This window comes from Corvus kubaryi, unplaced genomic scaffold, assembly GCF_017639235.1.
Source record: "Corvus kubaryi isolate FWS band 111438036 unplaced genomic scaffold, C.kubaryi_AGA036_p1.0 split3-73, whole genome shotgun sequence".
Taxonomy (NCBI): domain Eukaryota; kingdom Metazoa; phylum Chordata; class Aves; order Passeriformes; family Corvidae; genus Corvus; species Corvus kubaryi.
Window position 1 is genome coordinate 41,200,686 of NW_024582091.1, and position 23,651 is coordinate 41,224,336.

The 23,651-nt window shown below is 39.5% G+C and overlaps 3 protein-coding genes across 8 annotated transcripts in view; 2 read left to right on the plus strand and 1 right to left on the minus strand.

Moving 5' to 3' along the window:
* Window positions 1–9,468, plus strand: part of TMEM181 (transmembrane protein 181) — a 36,851-nt gene extending 27,383 nt beyond the window's left edge. For all 4 annotated transcript variants that reach the window (XM_042017116.1, XM_042017119.1, XM_042017118.1 and 1 more), the window contains 7 exons: window positions 245–302; window positions 976–1,078; window positions 1,175–1,226; window positions 1,819–1,901; window positions 3,014–3,103; window positions 4,674–4,740; window positions 5,637–9,468. In XM_042017116.1, coding sequence (XP_041873050.1) covers window positions 245–302; window positions 976–1,078; window positions 1,175–1,226; window positions 1,819–1,901; window positions 3,014–3,103; window positions 4,674–4,740; window positions 5,637–5,715 — 532 coding nt within the window. In that variant the 3' untranslated portion in view covers window positions 5,716–9,468. The remainder of the gene's footprint in view (window positions 1–244; window positions 303–975; window positions 1,079–1,174; window positions 1,227–1,818; window positions 1,902–3,013; window positions 3,104–4,673; window positions 4,741–5,636) is intronic.
* A 2,900-nt stretch (window positions 9,469–12,368) lies between these two features.
* DYNLT1 (dynein light chain Tctex-type 1) lies at window positions 12,369–17,605 on the minus strand. Its single transcript, XM_042016364.1, has 5 exons — window positions 17,492–17,605; window positions 14,698–14,739; window positions 13,396–13,519; window positions 13,113–13,190; window positions 12,369–12,788 (listed from the first exon to the last, which is right to left on the minus strand). The coding sequence occupies exons 1-5, from the start codon at window positions 17,516–17,518 to the stop codon at window positions 12,718–12,720; spliced, it is 342 nt and encodes a 113-aa protein (XP_041872298.1). The 5' UTR covers window positions 17,519–17,605; the 3' UTR covers window positions 12,369–12,717.
* A 57-nt stretch (window positions 17,606–17,662) lies between these two features.
* SYTL3 (synaptotagmin like 3) overlaps window positions 17,663–23,651 on the plus strand; it is a 37,457-nt gene continuing 31,468 nt past the window's right edge. For 2 of the 3 annotated variants that reach the window (XM_042016359.1, XM_042016361.1), the window contains exon 1: window positions 17,663–20,182. The gene's annotated coding sequence lies outside the window, so the exon portion shown is untranslated. Of the gene's footprint in view, window positions 20,183–20,309; window positions 21,063–23,651 lie in introns of those variants that run through there. The other variant, XM_042016360.1, reaches the window with a different exon arrangement.

Here is a 23,651-nt window from a genome sequence, read left to right on the forward strand (position 1 = left end):
GGACATGATCACAATTTAAATCCTCCATATTTCTTCAGTTTTAGTTTGCTATATATGGTAAATTGTCGTGACTCCATTGGACTTAATGGCATTGCACCAACTTATACAGCCACACCCTTTTGTTATAAACTCTGCATAGTAACCTTAAACCTTTTCTTTGTGAGTGGGTTTCTTGGTCAGTATGTCTTTTTAACATTGTCTGGAATTGTGCATGTACCCCCTTTTAATTTTGAATCTCTTCTAGTGTATATGAAGTACATGATCCTACATATCAATACAGGGTTGACACAGGTAATTTCCAGGTAAGTAAAAAATGTCTTCTTGCTGTCCAATTGTCAGGTGCAGTTAGGCAATACAAGGAAATGGGGTTTGTTCTTCTATTAAAATCTATAACACAATTTAGATGTGTTAGATGTGCTGGTCAGATGGTCTTACTCTGACTAGATTACTTTTGTTTTTGCATTAGATCATGCATAGACCATATTGAGATCCATCCCATTGAGAAAAGTAAATTGTCTTGCAGATCTGGAGACTAAACACCACAAGTTTAGTCACAGACTAAACTGACTGTTTGGATAGAAAGAAAAAAAATTTAAGTCTGTTATTAAGTCAGTTTTGTACATCTTAACTCCTGCCAAGGTCCCCTACCCTAGTAAATTTCAGACTTTCTTGTTTTAAAGGAAAATTTGATGTACGTGGGTCCTCGTATTGTTCTTGGGAGCTGTGTTTTTAGAAAATTATTGAGATTCAGCCAACTCTGAACTCAGTTAACAAAATCTGGCTTCTATTAAGTTTCCTTTCTTTACATTCCCCAAAACCTACCTGACCGTATTACCATCCTTGTTTCATGAGCCTACTTTCCCTGCATAAATGGACCATTCTGTGTTGTGCTTTTGGTGACTAATGATTTCTATTGATGGAAGAAGGAATAGATGAAATCTTATTAAATAATAAAACCTAACACTTTTCTTACAGGGAATGAAAATCTTCTTCCTTGTGGTGGCAACCACATACATTCTCTACCTTTTGTTCCTGATAGTGAGGGCATGCTCAGAACTTCGAAACATGCCTTATGTTGGTAAGGAATATTTCTTTTGATTCTTCCCAAACAGGCCTGCTTCTCCTAGATGTAGGTGTAAATTCACTGATAACAACTTTTCTTAATCTTTTTCAGATCTCAGGTTAAAATTCTTGACTGCATTAACCTTTGTAGTGCTTGTCATTAGGTAAGGCTTTTCAAAGTACATTTGTCAGTACTGTAACTTTTCTAACCTTTTTTCAGGGCTTTGAATACATTTTGTTGCTAATAAAATAGTCAGTGAAACTGAAGAATGCCTTTTGATATTACTGTGATGGCAAGCATTTCCTAATTTTTTAACCCTTCTTGAGGCTTTTTGAGCTAACTTTATATTATTTCGATTACCATGGCCGTGCACAAGATTTAGAAGTTCGCTTGGCAGAGCTCTTCTGGAGCTTTGTAGGCTTCACTTAGTCAAAGCAGAAGTTAAAAGTTAATTTCTTACATTACTGTTAATATCTGTTTTCCCCACACCAAGCTGTTATTTCAAATAGCTGTTGACTATTGGATTGTCTGTAGTGGATGAAATCTAAGGATTTCCTCTTTTCTCAGCTGAGTTCTAACTTTTAATCACAAAAGAATCATTCTTAATTTAGACCTAGCAAAGCAAATGTATCTTAAAATAAATGATCAGCATATTAATATACTTATTCTCTCATACACTCTTCTATCAACCTGCTGTTTCAATTTTGCAGCCTAAGGACACAGTACACCTATATGCTTTATTTTTTTCCCCACAGCATTGTTATACTGTACCTACGCTTTGGAGCACAAGTTCTACAGGACAACTTTGTTGCTGAGCTGTCAACTCATTATCAGAATTATATCCTTGTGTTGTGATACTGCTCAAGTGGGAATGTTAATCTGTTGTCATGCAGAAGGTACTTTAAAATGATGTACCTAGGACTGTGACCTTTGACTTCTAGATGGACTCTTGAAGTTGAGTCTGTTTTGTTTGAGATTTCCTGTCAGCATTTTGTAATGGCTCTTCGTAAAGGTTATAATCTAGAGAGTCTCAGTCTAGTGTGTCCACTATGGACACAATGCATCACAACTGGTTGTGATACTCTCCAAGAGGAATGAAGACTTAGATATGCATGCCTGGTGCAAATCTAACTAATTTTAATGAGATATTATGGCAAATTTGGCTGTATTTCCTGCCTTAGTTGTTTGCTCTATATTTACCAGTTGTCATGGAACATACTAAAATATGAGAAATTAATAGTTTTGAAGCCACTGAAAATGCATTTGTGTATTGGTCCAAGTCTACATGTGATACAGGTCACAACAGATAATTTAAGTGCCTTGGGAGAGACTATTTCTGATGTCTGTTGACAACAGGATTATGACCTGTATTCCTGGCCATGAACCTTGAGATCCTAATTCATTCTACTTTCTGAGAGTGCTTGTGTGACTGCAGCTGTTCTGGCTACTGATCAGCTTAGATATGAGTTGGGAGGTAGGAGAAAACAATATGTAAAACCTTTAGTATTTACCCAAAACAGTGGCAAGAAACCATCTTCAGAGTTCTATCCACCTGTAGATAGATATCCTTTCTCCTTCCTCCTTCATCACTGTGCTAAGGAAGAACTTTTTAAAAAATGAACCAAACTAAACCCACCTGAACACCCAACTTACTCTGCTTTCTTTCAGCATTGAAAGAAGAGCTATTTGATCATGCACTCCACTGCTCAAGAGCAGACTGTACTTGATGTTACTTGTGTTAAAGCTCTGTTTTCAGTGGGAGCTTTACCTTGAAATAGCTTGAGTAGATTAGCTGTCGCTGAATTTAAAACATGCAGTTTTGTTTAGCCATTCATGCTCTCAGTAAGGTAAACATTCTTTCCATTGAAACAGCCTGTGTATGGGTTGGGTCTTGTTTCCAAAGTTAATATGTATGGAACTATGCTGAGCAATATCCTTGACACTTACTACCAGCAGAATTCTTATCATTTTACGGTTTATTGAACTTTTATCTCTACACATTAGCCTTCGTGTATTCTCCCTCCAAGAATGCACTGTATGGTAAGTGAGAGTCATTGTCTGGCAAATGTGGGTGACAAGAGCTGCCATATTAGCAGATGCAGTGCAATGTCTTTGCATTTTGGTTGTGTCATTACTGTTCCGGTTTGCTTTGGGTTAACATAAGCAGAAGCTGCATTCACTGCTCCTGAGCAAATTAGTATTGGAAATATGAAGGAACACATAAAATGTAATCAACTGATTAGCCAGTATGATGTTTGCCTGTAATACTTTGAGTCACCTTTGAAGTGACTCACAGAGAGCCCTTAAGGAACAACATCACTTCATTTGTACTTCTTTCTAACAAAAGTTAATACATTGGCATGCTGGCAAACTGGACTCTGAAATCAGTAACGTGCTGTTGGAAAAGTAGGAGTGAAACTGATCTCTAATATGGGAAGAATTTTGGAGAACTTGCTGTGGGGTGGGCTGCACAGGGCCTATATAAAGGGAGATAAAGGATTGAGTGTCGCTTCTGGTTTTAGATTCCTATGTAGAGGATACAGTCTGACTTACATGATGATTATAAAGCATTTCCCTCTCTAACAGATAAAGATCTTTAAAATAAATATTTGTACTGAGTACATTCTCTGCTTTAAGCGTTCTGTTCAAAATACAGAACCATAGAAGAGCCCAGGTTGGAAGAGACCTGGAAAGATGCTGTGGCCCAGCCTTTCATGGGAAAGGAGGCTAGATGAGATTATCTAGCAGCCTGTCCAATCATATCTTGTATGCTGAGAGCCTGCAGGGGGAAGGCACTAAATAGTGGAGCTGGTCCTTTCTCTAAACTTATTAGAGTTGAGATGGACAGAATTGTTTCAGAAAAATGCTATTTTTCCATCCAGAATGGAAAAAGAACTGGCTGCATGCAGATAAAGTTGAAAACCGTCTGCTGGGTTACAGAAATACTTATTCATAGACAGCAGAAGGTAAAAGGCTGCCAGGAAAAAGATGCTATGGCAAATTGCTAGATTGGATTCTACTTGCATGTAACTATGAACTGCAGCTAAGCAGCATAGATTATGCAAGAAATAAAGGCCTTAAGCTAGAGGGAATTGTCATAAACAGCAATTGGAAAGTACATGTTTCTTTTCATCTCACCATAAAGGTACAAGTCCTTCCTTCATCTCTTACAAGGTTAGAAAATAACTGGATAATCACTGACTTGCAGTCAAGGGATTCCAACTTTGGTCTACTATATTTGTAGCTTAGAAATAACCAAGAAGGCTGTGCTTTTTAAATATATATGAAATTTCGATTAAGAATAATCAATTTATGTGCAGGTTGAAATATGACACAAGAAATTGCACAGGGGAGGAAATGAACTTATCCAACATGGAGAATATCTGTCTAAAAATGAGATAATTATGTTGTCTCCTTAACTCTTAAGAGCACTATAATTCTGTGGCTGAAGGGTAGAGAATTTAAAGGAGAGAATTCCTATTTGGATACAGTGTTGTTGAACTGTGGTTGTGACTGCCTTGGAAGTTGTTGTGTCTGTTGCTACAGTGTTGAGTTAGAACTACAGTCACATATTTAATGCACTAAATTAACCCATATTTGTATATTCCAGAATCACAGTTGAAAGACAATCCTGCTTTTTCTATGCTGAATGATTCAGATGATGATGTGATTTATGGGTAAGATTATAAAATACCTATGGAGAGTTACTTTTGGTGTGTTATTTTTGTAATACTCTTTGACATATTAATTAAGTGAAGGGTTTGTTAGTGAAAGTTTTCTGCCTAAAGAATAGAAATGTAGCCTTTTCTGAGACAGAAATACAATGAGAATGCATGTTTTTTCTTCTTTTTGGTTTCTGAAAGGGAGTGCCGTGGCACTAATACAGACAGGTAAGAAAGTATTATGATGCTGGTAGGTCATGGAGTGAAAGCAGCAAGAGCTGTGAAAGGAAAGGGCTTCCTTTTTACACTGGGAAGGACAGCAGGAGTCAGATGGAATTAGCAAAGAGGCAGCTCACATGTAAATGCTTCAGGGAAGGAGAGTGGTGCTTCTTAAGTCTCCAGCACTTACAGAGTTATGAATAATCGAGTCTAGCAAAACTTCCTTGATTTGTGTGCTTTTGTGTAATACGAGAATTATAGTAGCACTTGAAACCCATCCCAACCCAATGTCTCTGTGCTAGACAGTGAAACACACCCATGATGTTTTCACCTCTTACCAAAGATGCTGAAGTGACTGGAACAGTGAGGATGGGACCAACACTGCACTAACCTGAACAAGTCCATGCTGGGATAGCTTGCCTTTGGTTACTTAGATGAGTAGTGGTAGTGCCAGCTTGCTTCTGTGCAAATCCATGTGAAAAACGGCTTTCACTGGAATAACTTCTATTACACATTGTCCTCTGGAGAAAAATCGTATGTTGTTCATAGCTCCCATAAGGAAGAAAAACAGATACCAGCTTCTTACCCAAGTAACAATTTGATGCCTCAATGTAGTTTAGAACTTTACTGTTTATTTTCAACTTCTATCTGAACACCATGTTCAAAAGTTTCAACATGTGTCTGTTTCATAGGAGTGACTATGAAGAGATGCCCCTTCAGAACGGCCAAGCTATTAGAGCCAAATATAAAGAAGAGTCAGACAGTGATTGATTGAATAGTTTCAATTTAGACAGACTTGTTCATCTGGAATTCAGCCAATTCTGAAGTTTTCCTAGATGGACAACTTCCTTGGCTTCCTTACAGTCTGCTGTCATCCGAACACCAACTCCCAGGAAGGACATCCTGCTTCTGTTTCTGTTTACAAGGATAAAACTGAGAAAACAAATGCTGTAATGCTTGTGTTGAAAACTGAAGAAACCAAAATTTTTACATGTCTTAAAAAATGCCTGATAGCAGGATGTCTGTGGACTAAAATCTTCATCTATTTCCATTTAAAAGTCTCACAGAGTATATACTGAGTTTCAAATTGCTTCCTTGCTGCTTGGTTTTGTTTTTTTCTTTTTTTTTTTTCTCTTTAGGGTGATGTACAGCATACTGCCATTCATCTGTGGTATTTGCATTAGCTGTTTTGTATACTGTCCACTGCGGTATGAAGTGCCTCATTTCCCTTTCAATTTTCTACCTTAACCTTTTGAGCTGGAGGCAGGGAATGAAGTGGTCTTTTTTTTTTTTTTTTTTTTTAAATCAGTGCAAGAAGACACAAGCTTTCTATTCTTCCTTCAAATAAGTGATATAGATTTAAGGCCATTTTAAAAATACATTTCAGTAAGTTTACTGGATTTATAAGTGCAAGATATGGGCAAGTAGTCAAGTTGTAGTGAGCCAAAAAAGTCTCAGTGGTGCGAAATTATTTGTACAATATATGTTTCATGACATGCTTTACTGCCACAGCAGAAGTGTCTCTACTGGATTTTTAAACAGCCCTTTCAAATGGAAGTATTTCAGCAACAACAAATCTCAGAAGGAAGCCAGTACTGGCTTCTTACTGGTCTTGTATGCTGGAGGAGATTGTTACTTGCAGAGAATAGAGTATGAAAGTTTTCTAAGGAATTACAATTTCAAATTTCCAAACATTTCATTTTTAGAGTTCTTTTTTCTACATGAATTTTCCCTTAAGTTATATTAATAGATAGTTACTCTCTACATGCTAGGAACAATTGTGGTTGCTCATGTATTGAACGTGCCTGAGAGTCAGCTTGTGAACTTGTTCTATGCACAGTTCAGCTTCTTTGTCATACCAGTCACCACCTGTATGATGGGAACTTTCACTAGCACATTTTGTGATTATCTGTATTCCAGCCTGTGCTGGAACAAAGTTATATGGGAATTAAGTATTCCTTGTACAATGCTGCTGCTTCTCCACTTAGAAGTTGTTTTTCTCCTACACCATTGTTCAGTTCTTTATTTAAGATATTTGTTTGTAACTACTTTTGTTTTCAGATACTTTTCTAAAAGTATCTCCTTTTTTCATGTATCTGTAACAGAGATTTACTCTGCCCTGTAAAATTTCTCTGCCTTGCTGCTGTAGAAGACTCTCAGAAGCACTGTTAATCTACTACAATATGGTGCTGGGTTGCACTAGGGAATTGTGCTCATCATTAAAGTAGTTTAAGCAGAATGGTGCAATGAAATCCTGCTAGACTTGCTGAATCATACTCGAGAAAAAGGAGATTCGTTGTGCTTTAATGCAACAATTGCTCTAGACTGTGCCCATTGCGATAACCTCTTGGTGGCTGTTCAAGATCATGAAGGGGAGACTTCACAAGGCAGCAACTCAGAGAGGACCAAAGGAGCTGCTTTATGTGGTTGTGCCCTTACTGTCGTAGAATAGTTCAGACTAAATCAGTGCTCTGATAAAGATGTGTCTTGAGACTGTGTGTGTGTGAGAGAGAGAGAAGGAAAACTTTCTAAAATTATGTAGAGCTGTGAAATTTTAGGAGAGTATCTGAAACCTTTTTGTGCCAGGGATCATTTCTTTGTTAGAAGCCAAAGCACTGTTGTATGGCTAAAGCAAGGACATTGCTGGGGAGGAAGAGAAGGTTTATCCCTTTAACTTCTTAATTGATATTACTTTAGAAGAACATACAGGAAAACATTAAAGAAGTATTTCAAGTTAGTAGTGATTTTCTTTCCAGTGAACTCTAGTAAAATGTATCCTCAGAACTTTTTACATTATTTTCATAGGGTATGGGAGATGTTCTGTATCCTAAAATTGTAGAGTCCATTCTCATTTTTACTATTCCTGAGATAACTCTCCCTATTTGAATGTGCAGAGTTAGACTTGGGAACCAACTTGGCACTGTTTACATAAGCCAAATCCTTTCAAGTTCCATTGCAGTAACAGTGTGTACAAGAAGTAGGTTTTCAAAAACTGATACTTACACGATTCTTATATACTCAGATATTTTTCCTCTGGTATTGTTCAATTCTCTCCTAAATTGTTATGAAGAGATAAAATTTGACCAGTGTGCAAAGTACACTTACGTTTCTTATCACAGTCTGGTTGTTAACTGGTTGTTACGGTTAACTCTGAAACAGTGCTATGCTTTGGGATTTCATTGACTAAAAAGCTTATTTTTAATCTAACTTGGAGATTATTTTTTCTAAGCTGTTTTCAACCCATTTCTCTTACTGTTTTGTTTGAATAAACTTCACTATGTAACTACATTTGAAGTGGAAATAGAAAAGCCAAGAATGGGAAATGTGTACTTAAAGTAAGTATCTTACTATGAAAATAGTGAGAAAATAACTTTCTGTGGTCATTTTTAGAGATTATATTTAAGCAAGGTTTGCCATGCAAAATAGCCTTCTATTTTGGAAGTGCTACAGTGTTATGGTAGCTTGGTTGAATCACTGTTGCATCAAATTCAATATACAGTAAGATGACAGAAGCAGTGAAGCAGGTGAGGAACTAGTTTTGCTAGCAAGACTCCTCTTATTTCCATGATTGAAAAGCAGAGACAGTATTTGAAGAATATTCCAATATGGATTGTAAACAGCTGAGGAGTAGGTGGCATAAATTCACTTCTGAGTAAAGTATTGAAGTCTAAGGGTCAAACAGAAGAAATCTGTTTAGGAAGCTAGCCTGGCTTTCCTTTTATTTCTGCTAAAGTAGTTATTTCCATCACTACTGCAACTGTACAGAACAAGACAAGTACACGAAAAGGCCCCACAGCATACAGTGATCCTGCTCTAAAGGAGACATCATACATCAAGTAACTGCAAGACTTCCATGTACACAATGATTGCAAGGGACTTTTAAGAAATCAGTAATTGAGCACAGGCCAGTCACAGCAACTACTTTCTGTAGTACTTGCTTTACAAACACAGTTGGTGTTGAAATTGATGGAAAACTTTCCTAGGACTGGCAAAGAGGAAGCCTAAGGCTTAACACCAGTGAGAAACAGCTAGTGCATTGGATCTGTGGTACCAGTACTGGGGAGAATGGTTCCAGCTAGGAAAGACTTTTGTTTTTCTCTGAGCCAAATGACAACAACATTTTATCCATAGTCACCTAATTTCCCCACCCATTTCCTTTTGCTTATGCCAGTAATAACTTCTGCATCACTGTAAAAATTTTTTTAGGAGTTTGTAAATATGTAAAATGAAAATATGGAAAAATTGTGTACCAAAGTGGTATAAAAATGTGTAAGATAAATGCTCTGTTTAATGAGAAGCTGTAATAAAATGCTGCTTTGAGAAAGTGCGCATGAGGACATGTTAAATATTCTGTGTATCTGTAAGTTGTGCTAATAAGAGCAAATTATCCATTTATGTTGTAAAACTTCATGCTAATGTGGAATATGAAGGAAAACTGAGTATTTTACTTCAAGGAAGTTTCTTGGAACACTTTATGTGCATAATCATTGTTAAATATGTTCATAATAAAGTTTTATATCTTTATATTGTATCCTAGGTTTATTTTCCTTCTACTGAATTTTACTTTCCTTCTCATAAACTGTTTTCATGACTTACACATATATTTTCAGTTTACATGCATTTTCTTAAGCATATTTAAATTTGGTTAATTGCATAAGGATGGGATCCAAGAGGCTGTGTCATCACAGATGTTTTATATTGTTTGTTGGGGGATTTTTTTATTACCCTGCCTGGACTTCAGGGTGGAAGGACAGGTTGCTAAGTTTCCTAAATACACCAGCCAGGTTACATAAGGGACCTGGCATTTTCAAATGGCTCAGTGGCTTTGCAAAGCCTGCTGTGGCCATGCTGGCAGTGAGAATTCTCCTGGTGAATGTTAGTGCCAGTAATAAAAGGTTTAGAGATGGTGAAGATGCTGATGTCATTCATCAACTTCTTACAACTCTGTCTTCCAAAAGTCTGCTCATAGCTGGTAGACTGCAGAAGTAATGAGCACATCACTTGCTCTTTGGGGTGACACCATTTCTTGTATAAACTTGAGGAGACTGAAATCTCTGTGCTGAATAAAATGGCCACAAACTTCTGTGCACAAATGGATATGCACCTTACTCCTGGCTGGACTAGCAGATAGGGTAGTGCTCATTTAGCAGCAGCAGTTAATCCTGGAGCCATTCCCTTAGGTTTTAGTTAACACAGGTCAGACTCCTCTGTGGCCATGACAGTAAATGGCTTCCCCCTTCCTCCTCCTCCCCTGCAGACTGGGGCTGCCATGCCCCCCATTTCTATAGCTGTAATCATGTGAAGAGCCATGGCAATAAGCGGGAGACAAGAAAGACTGACTTTATAATTACCTTGAATGCTCCAGCCCACAATTTGTGGGGGTTTTTTTTAAGGCCAATTAATTACCTAGAACAAGGACTCTGCCAGCTCTTCACCCAAATGCTTTACTTTGGCACTGAGATGAGATGGCCATCAGCCTCTGGAAGAAGTAATTAAAACTAAGGTGTTTGAAGGTAATGAAAATTTTAAATTGGTTCAGTAGAACACTGAAACAGTAATATACAATTGCTATGCAATTTTAAAGAAAAGCACTATTTTAATCATGGGAGGGGGACACCAACACCCAAAAATCCACAACCTCTAAACCCCTTTCTGTAGTCCTAAAACTTACATTGGAAGTACTGGTTATTGCTCACATGAAACCATCTATAAAACTGTAGCTACCTTTCTGCAGCTCAACTGTTTTAATGCAACAGGGGCTTCTCCTGCCATGCAGCCTTTACACTGACAAGCATCTCAAACATTTGGGTTTTTTTTTTTTTTTTTGCAGCTCATATAGGCATCAACAAACAGCAAAGAATCAAGGGATTTGCTATTATTAACATGAACAAAGGACAAGGAATGTCTGAATGGCTTGACCAAGAAGCAAACCACTCAAAGTGCACAAAACTGTTTCTTTTAAATGTAAATAAATAGCTCAGTAGGTACTACACTGCCAGCATCATTCTGGTATGATGGAAAGGAGATAAAGTATCTAAACATCCAGCTGAAAAATTTCCTTAGCAACTCAAGAGAGCAAAGATTTATTCTTTTCATGACAAGTTTCTCTCTGACCCTGATGACTGTTTTAGGTATGTTATTCAATCTGGTTTTAAAATTTTATTTTTACAGGTGTTGTATCATTTCTGACTGAAGACTGAACCCATACTAAAGCTCTCTCCTACAGCAATGTAGGTATGTGCTCCTCAGGCTAAGGTATATAGCCTGTAGTGCTCACAAGGACATATGTGAGAAGAATGAAGTGGCTTGTCATGAAGGAAATGTGTTTACGGAGCTGTTTGGAAACTGGAATGTCAGCAGAAATACAGAATCCTTACAGCTCTATTAGAAGTCTCAAATCTACCAAGCCCAAAGCTGCTGGTGCATACACCTGTTTTGCCCTCCTGGCAGCAGACATGGATAGGGAGGAAGAGGGTCCAAGCCTTGCCTAGCACAGGGCTTTCCACAGTCTGACTACACTGAGCAGAGTTATCACAGAGCACATAACACTGTGACAAACAAGTCCTCTCCTGTCATTTGAATTTGCAGTATTACATCTTCCCAGCTCGTGGAATCATATTGCTGTATTAGCAATCATCTCTCTCTTAAACAGCTCTAGCTGAGAGCCAGATTCTGAAAACATTAGACAGGGCTTCCTACAAAGAAGCAAATCACAGATTGCTCAGACTGACTCCAGCCCAGGGATGCTCTCCCACATGGGTTTGTAATTCTTTCATTAGCAGTGAGCTACTGCTTGCAGAAGCAGCACAGCCATTTGCAGAGGTTTTCTGAAATTCATAGCATGCTCCCCTTTCTTTAATTAGCTGACAAAATAGTACCCAAGCCTATGCTGAAAACTTGTTTTACTTGTTATTCGTCTGCAACTTTACACTAGAAGACAAGAGACTTACTCATATTTAGTCACATCACCTCAAGGTGGTATTTTCCCTTTCAGAAAGGATCATGTTTCATCAACTGCCAGAACTCATCACCATCACCCATCAGCAAAATTAACATGGACTGTAGCAAGTAAGTTCAAGACCTACTTAACACATGTAAGTGGCTGCAGAAGTGAATGATTACCCAGGTGTAGCTTGCTGAGCACTTCCAGAATGTGAAAAATTTATTATCTTTGTTAAATGAAAATAGTTATCATTTTATGCCCTAAATACCACACAAAAAGATTAAACAGGTCCCAAAAATGCAGCCAAGTTGCTTTTTGATAAACATAATGTAATTTTCTTGCAACTTTGTAGTGACTTTGGCAAAATTATGGAAGCACTTTGTTTTGCGGTATGCACCTCGACTATCTTGAAGAGAACTGAAAAACTGAAACTTTTTCCCCAATGACAGAAGATTTACGTTTAAATGAATCACATCAACAGTTATGAATTTCAATAATTTAATGGTAACCAAAAGTACAAAGTGTGAAAGTCAGTGTCTCATTTATTTTGGTCTTAGAAAAGAAATCTAGAGAAAGTGTTTACACTGCAGCAGATTTCAGTATTAGCACCTTGAAGAGAAGTTCTGAAGTAATAGAAAAGTATAGCAAACACTGGGATGGTACTAGGTACAAACATAAAACATGTAACAGCATATTTTCAAATTTCTACCTTTGAAGAAAAGTTATTTTAAAAATGCATTAAAAACAAGTTGTTCCGGTAGTCACAGTTTGAGTGGAGATGGAATCAAGTGCAGGAATAGAAAAGAGAAGAATGAATGATTTCAAGGCAATTATAATGCAAGTCCAAAGGCACTGACAATACAGTACATGGTCTTATTCTCCCATCTCACAGTGCAGGTTCCTGCAAATACAAAAAAGGGCTTCAGAAACAGAAGGAAGTTACAGTGATTAGATGCATGCCCCTATATGCATTTTTATACTTGCTTCCTTTAAGAATCTTAAGAATGAAGCTTTCAGAGCAGCCAAGCATTTCATATATAGCCCAGTTAGCATCACAGCCAGATAATACCAAAATATACCAAAAATACCAAATACAAAAAAATACCAAACAGTATGCTATTACTCCAAAACTACAGCACTTGGGGGAAATAAAAGTATGCTGCCTAGTGTTAAAGAGACTGGCATTAAGCTGCAAGTTGGAAAATCCAAGAGTTGTGTTTCTTACCATCACTGGAGTTGTCCCAGAAGCAAGAGCTTGCTGTATGTAGCCCAGCACCATTCTTTTGCATAATCACACAAGTCACTGTTAGTCAGTAGAGAAGCTTTGATTAATTTCTCGCTAACATTAACATTTAGCTCCATTTTTGCTCAGCTTAGCACACACACACAAATATGAATGCTTGTGAGCAGTTGACAGACAAGGTTCTTCCTAAGATCCTCCCCCACCCCCCACCTATCAGTGCACTTGACTGTCCCAGCTTTCACAGAGAAGGGGAAGCTGAGCTCACCGATGTACTTGAAGGGCTTCCCCAGCTTTGTGAGCTGGCTCAGGGTTTGTTCCACCACGCTTGTTGTCCACTGGTTCACTTTGCTGTGCTGGTAGGCATTGCCACCGATAGCACCCTCTATGGCCTGGGGGGGACAAACAGGTAAAGGAGCTGCGCTGCTGTCAACTGCAAGGCACCCATTAACCCTCTTCAACATGGACCCCATACCATAGAAAAATCCTAAATACTGCTGGTCCACACTGGCTGTGGGAAGTGTTTTCAATTATTAAAAACATGCAGGTCAGAGTCTGAGCTGGGCATAGGGGAAATCACCACAGATCCCATGCTCTGTTCATTTTGTGATATTTAGATTATTTGTAATGTCATACAGCCAGAGTTATGAAAAGGGTCCTGCATTTAAACAGTCCTGAAGAGAATTTAAAAAGGCACAATAGTACAATAGCTCATTCACACATACTCTTCTACAGAAATGAAATTCAGATTTTTGAGCAGAATTTGTTTTGGGAAACAAACCCCCAGATTAAAACAAAAGTCCCATGTAGTGCTGGTTACTAACAGAGCAGAAGCCTCCAGCCAAATAATCCATTTTACTTATGAGGATAGTTTCCCCCTTAAGATAGCAATAAAAGTATGTTAAAGCTACATGTTCTTCATTGGCACATTTTTTCATCACAGAAATTATTTAAAAAATAACCACAAAATTATTTCGAATTCGGAAGAAACAGGAGCATGTATTAAGGCATGTGTATTCAATTTACAGAGTCTGACCAAAACAGTTACTTTGCAACAAGAAAAAGATTGCACTAGTTTACAAGAGGAATTCCAAATCCCACTGGAAATTTTCTAGACAGAAAATTCAAGTTTCTTAGCAACAAGAGTAGTTCAATCATTCCAAACAAACAAGAACTCACTTTGGAGAAAGGCATCTTGAAAGAACACAGTAACATGCATATGCAGTCTATAAAACACTCCTGTATTTTACTACAATACAAAATCTATTTCTATGGGGCTTAACATAAAATATCCCCCTAGAAATTCTAATAGGGATGCACTGCAACCAGAGAGGGGTGTATGAAATTACTTTAAATATGTCTTGGATTTGCAATATAAATCGCAGCTAAAGCTTGGTATCATTTCCACTGAAGTCCACACACTGGTTAAATCAACATTTAGCTGTACTTTGAGAGCAACCTATCTAGAAATCTTTTACGTATCAGTTATCATATTTTACTGAATGCCTTTTAGTACACAGCAGACAACATTTGAAATTTCACATCAACAAAGGGAAAATGTTTAAATTACCTCTTTAATGATGCTACTGACTTCATCAACAACAAAGGCAGTCTACAAAAGAAAAAGTAGAATTTTAAATAATCAGTGGACACATTCTTCTGTTTATGATCTTCAAGCTCTGTTAAGAATATGCACTCAAAATTTAATTTATGCTTGTCAGATTTCTGGCAAGTCAGAAGATACCAAGTCTGCCTTCATTTGCATATATACGTACTCTGGCTCCTTCTGCCCAGTCAAGTTAACCTTCTTAGAAATACAACAGAAAGTAAGAGATGAACTAGTATTGGCTGGCCTTTTGAGTCAAGAAAGCTTCCCAATTTTAACTTGGAAGCATTAATAACATGTATAGAACTTGTGTACATATATATTCCCCTTTCCCAACAAGCACTAATGTCCGCACATCACAGTGGGCTCACGGAGATAACCTCAGCTTGCAGTTAAATGGAACCGACATCTCCAGGGCATCGATGTGGACAAAATATCAATTCAGAGCTGAAGGAAAAACTGTCATGACAACCTCAGCTGGGGATAAGAATAAAGCTGCCCCTTGGAAATCAAAGGGGAAATGTAGCTAGCTGACCTTCAGCCTTCAGGGAACAGAGATTAAGCACATGGAATCAAGAGAGAGAATGCCCCAACATTCACTAATACCAAAACTACCACCCATTTACATGTACCGTTAGTAGTTTACATTTTCTTGTTTTATTCCCTCTGCTCCTGCTGCCTCCCATGTCAGGGGGTTAGAACAAGCTGCTCCCACTGCTGGGGTGGCCACTCAGGGCCAGGGAGCACTGACAGGGGGAGCCCCATGAGGTACAGCAGCGAGTCACACACCACCCTGTCGCTGCTGGTATCTCACAGTCTCACCTCACAAACTAGGACAGAAGAGCACGTAAAGGCAAACTGATTAATTTCAAAAGACCAAATAAGAATGCAAGAATGAACCTAACCAGGTGTATGTTGACTGGGTTTTCCCTGAGAGGTCAGTCAGCTTCCCCAGCTGACAAAAATGAACAATAGCATAATTCATGTGTGCAGGCGGGATGCAGTTACACCTGCTCAGGAGAACTTCAACATCACATTCATAAACCTTTGGCCAGAAGGTCAACAGTCTAGCCAGCTTCAGTGACATGTGACATTAAGAAAAATGAGAGCAACTGATCATTCTCTGTGACAGAAGAAACAGCACACCCTGGGAGACATACTGGGCAATTCTTTTTCCATGCCTATTTGGAGGCACCAACCTGCTTGCAAAATTCAACAATTTTAAAAGCTTTTATGTGCTGTGGCAAATTGCCTTTTACTTTCACCTTCTTGACTTTAATTTTAACATGCTTCACTTATTTTCATGGTACTACATTTTACAGGCGCATACATTTTAAGGTGCACCCATGTATTTAACAAAATAAGGGCTACAGTTACCAAAAACCACTCTCCCACAGAGCTTAAGTTAAGAATATGCATTCCAGACATGCTATGCTGACAGACATGAAGACTGCTGTCAAGCAAGAAGATAAACTGCATACAGTTTTATTCTCCATGAAGTCTGCTCAGAAATGCTTTTGAGTGAGTACAAACATGGTTCACACCAAAGTAAAATGACTTAAAGTCAACCCAGGTTCTCAAAGGTATTTCGATATCTAATTTGTACTGAAACAATAAAGAGATTTGAGAATTTGCTTCTAGGGCTGCTGTTACTTTTCAACCTTCTTCCTTTTTTGGAATGACAAAAATGAACACAAATTCCTGATATCCAGATTTGGGATATATGTGCTGTAACTGAACTATGAAATAATACAACACTACCCGTTTTATCATTATGTCATCTTTTAATAAGATGGCATAAAAACTTTTTTTGGGGGGAAAAATAGTCGGTTACTCTACAGTTCCCCTGTGGTACCTCTCTGGCACAAAGCAAGCAGACAATGTTTCCAACACCTTGTTTAAAATCCCAGGCAACAAATGCCAACTGCAGAGCAATACTACAGTCTTTAGTAATTCTGAAGACGTTTTTGAAAACAGCTGTAAAAATTATGTTCGAGCATGTTAATTGCGTATTTAAAAAAAAAAAATTGTCTGTGGCCCTAACACAGGCCAGGCCCGGCCATCAGGACGAGGCTTTTGGAACACGACAAGCCTGACACACCTCCGCCCCTCTCGCTGCTTCGCTATTGTCTCACCCAGTCACATCGCGGCTGTGCCACAGTGTCACAGCTCACAGACACTGTCCCTCTGCAAAAGCAGCACTGGCTGCTTCCTCCTTAGCGGGGGGACATCAGGGGGTCATTCGGCACCATAACTGATTGAGACCCTTGATTTATCGCACTCCGTATCTTGTGAATGGGGTGTGACGCCCCATCAGTGCGCCAGCAGCACGGCGACCAGAGGCTTGGACTCCTCTTTCCGCACAGGAACAGCCTGCTCGAGTCTTCCCCTGACCTCAGCGGCACCGGCCACCCTCCCACCACGGCGCTCGGCTCCTCCGGCGGGGGCAGCCCGAAGCCACGACACCCCTCACGCCTTTCCCCCAAGGGACCTGCAGCGGCAGGGGTAGAAGCCAGGGTCGAGGAGCCCAGGGAACACCCGGACAAGGGGCCAGCTCCCGGAGGGCGGTGGAACAAAGGCTGGGTCCGTCTCCCGCCGGTACGCCAGACGCACGGCTCCACCCTGGGGGAGGGCCACAGGGATGGCGGCGGGGGACGCCGAGGGGTGGGGTCCGAGGCGGACGGGCACCGCCTGAGACCCTCCGCCGGCCCTGAACGGAGACGCCAGGCGGAAAGCTGTGCTCCCCCCGTCCCGTTACCTCCTCTCCCGTCTGGAACTCGTCCATGTTCCCGGCGGAGCCGCTCGCGCCGCCACCGACCCCCAGCACCGCCCCCGCGCCGCTGAGCCCCTCGCCGGCTGCCGCCCGCACTGCGCCTGCGCGTCAGCGCCAGCGCCCGCCTGGGCTGGGCTGGGCCCGGCGGCCTCCAAGATGGCGCGGTTCCCGTAGCGACAGCGGCCCCGAGCCGGGCGGGAGATGGCGCTGCGTGGTGGTGTAAAAGATCCCAAAGCCTGTGGCTGAGAGAGGCAGGGGGTGCTTGTCACGGCTGTGCTTTTCATACGGATAGCTTGGCATTCGGGTTCAGCTACCCAAGAGGTCCTTCCCTGCTTCCCAAGGAGGGAAGGAGAATCTGCATCTTGTTTCTGGAAATAGCTTGAAAAGAAGGCCTGCCTATGTCACAAACAGAAAATCATGGAAAAAACTCTCCCTGTCTTTTCATTGCATTTCCCCCCACCTCAGCCGGAGGGAAGTGACAAGGCAGGTTTGGTGGGCATCTGGCATCCAGATAGGGTCAACCCACCACAGAAGAATACCTGAATTCTTACAGTTCTAAGCAGATCACATGATTTTTAGCAGACATAGTAAGAACCAGGAGAATGAAATTAAAGGTCACACTTGTCACAGTTCCTGGATGTCGTGTGTGTGCAGTGTTTACAGATTGTCCAAATCACTGATGCTACCAGCCCCTGAGAGCTGCTCTAGGCAGTCAAAGATGCTGTTCAGACTCAGAGGGGCTTGGATGAACTGCCAAAAGAGTCTGGATGGAGGAAGAAATAACTTACTGAGGACATGTGCAAAGGGCTATATGGAGACAGGAATAAGTAGCTCTACAAGTGCAGGACCAGCTCACTTGGTAGCTGTTCCATAGACACATAGAGTAGGGAGGTGTTTAGGTAGAATTTAATCTCAATTTATCGTATGGTGCTGTTAAAAAAAAAGACAAAAAAAAAGACAGAGAACCTGGAAGCAGTATTCCTATTGCCCTCTCTGCAGTAAGGCTGCACAAGGAATACCGTGTCCAGTTTTGGGCATTGTATTTCAAGAAAGTTGAGGGAGTTACAGCTCCAGGGCTTGAGGGTGCTGACTGATAAGGTTTGATGTTGTCTCCAGTCTGCTGTCAGGCTCTGCCTTCTGTTTCTCCTGCAAAAGGAGACCCTGACCAATCACCTCACTTTGGGGCTCTGCAGGCACCCTGCGGGCAGCAGCAGCTCCGCTCACCCCAGAGGGATACGGTGGGTCTGTGGCTGGATGCTGAGCACATCCTCAGCCCCATTCCAAGTCTTGTGTTTGCTGCTTCCAGAAAGCAGAGACAAATAGGTAAGGGCTATGGGAAGACTGACAAGTGGTACTTGTTTGAACAAAAGCATAAATGGCTTTTATAACCATATATTTGGTTATATTCTTAGCATGTATAAAATACCTCAGCAGTTTTTCACGTCCAGGCATGAGAGGAAAATATACAAGTTACATATGTGGCAATTAAGTGTTTGATTAAATATTGGGGGGAAGCTGATAGTAGGGCTAATGTTCCTCAGCCTGGATTTGGGATACAACTCATCTGTCACTGTGAGTATTTATAATCCTCAGGTTATTTCTGGCCTCTTCGTCAGTTAAAGTTTTGCCTGAAATTGAGGCCCAGATTATCCAAACATGGTGCATAGCTGCATAGCCCTGTGCCCCACTAGCAGTTGCTTCCTTTTCCATGATGCAGCTGAAGAAGGTGATTAAACTTGACATACACAGGTGGAAATGTTTGAACCTGTTTAGCTTAATGAGGTTATAAAATGCAGGCTCTTAAACTTTGCCATGTGAGTAGAATTGCTGTGCTTATCTTAAAACACCTGGAACAGTTAAGAAGGGCTTCTGTGTTACATGCGCAGTTTGGTAGAGCCAGGAATAAGGAGGAGATTGAACTGTAAGAATAGCCTCTTTTTTTTCCCCCCCAGATTTTGAAATAATTGGGATATGATTTTGAACTTTATTACCCACACTCAATTCTGTAGGAGGCTAACTTAGGATATCCAATCTGAATAATGTTTTAATTTTCAATTGTTATGTGAGATCAGATTTCCAGTTGTGAGGTAAAATAACCTCCTCCTTGCAGATGCATAAAACCAGAATTCTGTTGAATTTTTATCTGTACTAATTGCTTTATCATGCAGACCTCAGTAGAAAACTGTTCTGTTTCCAGGAAAGAACTGTTTATGATACAAACCAAGGTTTCTGTGCAAGTCCTGGAGATATTGAGGTTAGAAGCATTTTCACATTTACGGTGTCAGAAAAAGAAACTATACAGAACTCAAAGCCACTTCTCTTCCTGTGTGTGGCTTGAAGACTGAGCATATTTTGCTATATTAGTCAGCTTTTTTAGTCTCCTGTGCTGAGTCTCCTTTTAATGTTAGAAAAACAAATATCTTTGCTTGTTGCTGGTAACAAAACCAGAGACCTGGCAAAAGCTGTTGTAACACTAGAGCTCTTTGTTAAGTGCATTTGCTTTCAGCTGCTTTGGGGTGCTCCTCTGATCAGTGGTATCGGTGCCCAAAGGAAGGAAAGGGGGTGGAGAACAGCCACCAGTTTTCTTTAAGGAGAGGTAGTTAAATAATTAGAGTGCTACTCATCTTTTATAAGCAGTTTGCTTCCTGGTGTCTCTCTTTGATGGCTGCTGAAGAGGTAAGGATGTCATTTTACTCTATTCTGTATGACATAGCATAGGGGGATGCATTTTTATTTACAGGCATGGTGTTTTTCAAACTGAAAAATATTTAATGGAAAAATGGCACCTGGAACTTAATTGTTTGTGTTGACCTTAGTTGTTTGGCTTTATTTTTACTCTGAATTCTGGGGTGGGATGTTATTAATATCACAGACTTAATTTTGGTAAACCGTTCTCAAAGAACTTAAATAATTTTCACGTGCATATGCAGGGATGTGAAAGTTAAACTGCTGCAGCCAGGTAGTACAAAATAACACTTGTAATTTTCTTAACTAAGAATGAATTTATGTGATTGGCCTCAGCAGAATAGAAAATAGCCACAAATTGCAATAGCTTTTGAGACTGGTTTTACTCTGAACTTCCTTAGTCTGTTCCTCGCTACTGATGCATTGCATCCATCTCCTGGGTTAATGGATGAGTGAATCCAATTATCTCAAGTAAATGAAGACTGTGACTTTAGAAGATCTGTTAATTTATAATTATTTGTCATTATTTTGCTAATGCTTAAGGATCTGAAAGGATTTTAATAATACATTACAGGTAAAATTGCTTTGAGGAAAAGCTTGCTAAGCCAGGCTTTTTAAGTTTAAAAACTTAAAAAAGAAACTGTTTTTGCAAACTTAATCTAGTGTTAGGTAGGCCTTTTGTTTGATCTTCAGTAATATAACTACATACTATTTTATCCTGACAGAAAAAACCCATGGATTTTTGAGGTTGCACTCTGTTCATGCACGAATCCCTCTCCTAAGGCATAGGCACACTGGTCATCCCTGCTCCCTTATAATGGCTTTGGGATTTCTTATGATATTTTCAAGAAGTTACTGATCCATCTGCAAGGTGCCTGACACTGCATCACTTTAAATACAAAATGTAATAATAAATAATGATAAATATATAATTTAAAATAATGCTTGAACAGAATATTTTTTGTGACCTTTGTGCTGAAAAGGAAAGAGTGTTGTGGTATTTACTAAAGAGCTTGTTGCTACTTTTGTTTTTACATAGAAGATGCTCAGCTTTGAGGTTAGCTGACTGTGTAAAACAGCTTGCTAGCTGGATTCAGTGGGTGACCATGAAAGGAGGGCATCTCTGAAGCTTTATGAAGTTGTTTTCCTGTCTAAGAAGGTCATTACTGAAAACACTTCTTTATTACTGCAAAAAGACTACTCTAGTGCAGACAGCTTTAGTGTAAGAGAAAAGTTCTTATTTCACAACGGTAGAGAGCTTTTCAGTCCAGTTTGAACACCTCTGTGAAATGATTACAAGTTCAAGTTTGTTGTGGGGCCAAGGATTATCTCCCATTTTGGGAGTCGTAATACTTTTATAGTACATTATTTATTCTTACAGCTACCTCATCATTAAGCTAGATTTTGAGTTTTCTTTGGTTATGCAAGAAATACCGACAGAACCCGATGATTGTCAGAGTTGAAATCTTCATGAATGTTAAAAAAACAGCTGTAGGAGTGTTCAGGTGCAATATTGCTACAGTTGCTGGCTGTGTGGTGTATTTTAAGCTTTACTGTCTGCAGTGTATGATCATCTTGCTCAGTGATGAGAGAGCCATGAGTGGCTTTCCCCCTCTCTGCATAGTGCAGATACTGTAGGATAGAGGGCCCCTGGCACTTTACTCTGCAGTAAGTTTGTTCTGTTGTTTAGTAGCAGGAGATGATCCATCCTTTCCGTCCTTGTCCCTGTTGGCACTCTACTGTTGGCACTAAATTCAGTGCTTATGATTTATCACCCAGAATAGGGCATGAAGTGTAGCTAGTTTGAAGTGTCATCTGAAACCCATTTGCCCAAACAGGCCTGATGTATGGAAATCTTTGTGCTCTTCTGTGAAGACAAGAGGTAATCCTTTCTTAAAGAATTTGAAGGAGACATCAAATAGCAATTCTTTCTGTGCTTGCTTAACTGCAGGTGTTGCTCTTTGTAACTGTTTTACTGTGGCACATTCTTAATAGCTCTGTAAGACATTCATGTATTTTCTATAAGATCACCAGAGCAGTTTTTTTGGATCCACTTAGTATTGACTGTCATGCACTTGCTAGATTTTACCGATGCTTTAGTGGGATTTTCTGATGGTGTTTGAGATATGCCAAAATCTTAGGAGTTTATGGCAAATGTGCCTTGCCCTGTAGTGGATGTTTTGGTATCCTGTGTAGGGCAGAGTGGCCAGAGTTTGTGCTGACTCCTCTTTAGATTATGTTGACTTAAATGGAGTTGATGGCTTTAAACATGCTCATCAATCCCAGCAGGTATTCATAAGGTAAAAGATGAAAGCAGGTGAAGGATCCAGAAGCCTTTGAAAATGACATATTGTGTTAAAAAAAATTGCTCAGGCTTTTTATGTTTCAAATGAGTAATTTCCTGTGAAACTGCAGTTGGTAAGGAAATAAAATATGATTATGCCTATCTCTGTCTCTTTTGTTTCCACAGGAAACCAATCTTTTTTTTTTTCTTGAACACAAGCTTCTGTGAAATGCTTTGTCCTTTTGGTATCTGTTGAAGGGTTTCACAAAAACCCTCCCATACACAAATGGAATGCAACCTGTTTATGTATACATACTATCATCCTCTGCTTTTTCTGGGGGAAAATTAAGTAACTTAATTGGGGTAAGGTGCATGTAAAGTAATTCCCTGCACTGACAAAAGTACAGTGTCACTATATGTCTGAAGTTTTAGTGGGTTATTTTGGTGGTTTAGGTTTTTGTTTGTTTTAAATTTAAAACTTACTATTTGAAAATAATGATCCGGCAATGCAGATGGTTGATCAGATTCTCAGCTGACGTCCATCAGTGAAGCATCAGGAACTGCTCTGGGAAAGCTTTACCCTTCTGTCCTAGTGTCTACACCTGCCTAGGGCCTGACCATGTGTATCTACTTCAGATAAAGTTTGAAACACTTAACTGGTTTCCATATACGCACCTTTAATATTGGTATACCATAAGTGGAATTGTATGACAGTTCTAGTAATATGCACTAAACATGAGACCGTAATGTTGAAAATTAATGTGGTGTGTAAGCTGGTTTAAGTGAACAATCTTCTTTCTCAACTTTGCTGCAAAGCATATTAAAATTATTTTATATTTTAGTGGGTGTTTTGCAAAAGTGAAGGTCACAGAATATATCCAAACTACAGTCGTGGTTCTGTTTTAATTTTAGACTTCTCATATATTAGTATGTTAGTTTTATCAGTTTGGGACCAAAATTGTTAGTGCACTCAGTTGGAAATAATATATATATCTTAACTTTTTAGTGTTTCTGTGTATTAGTAAAGATAATAGCATTATTTGGTGTCAAACTGTTTATCTGGACTTAACAGACACAGGTAATTGATGGAAGTGACTCAGAGGTCTTTTTTCCCCCTCTTAGTCTTGTGATGTCTTGTCTTTTCAATAAAATGAGATTAGAAAGGGACATTTTTTC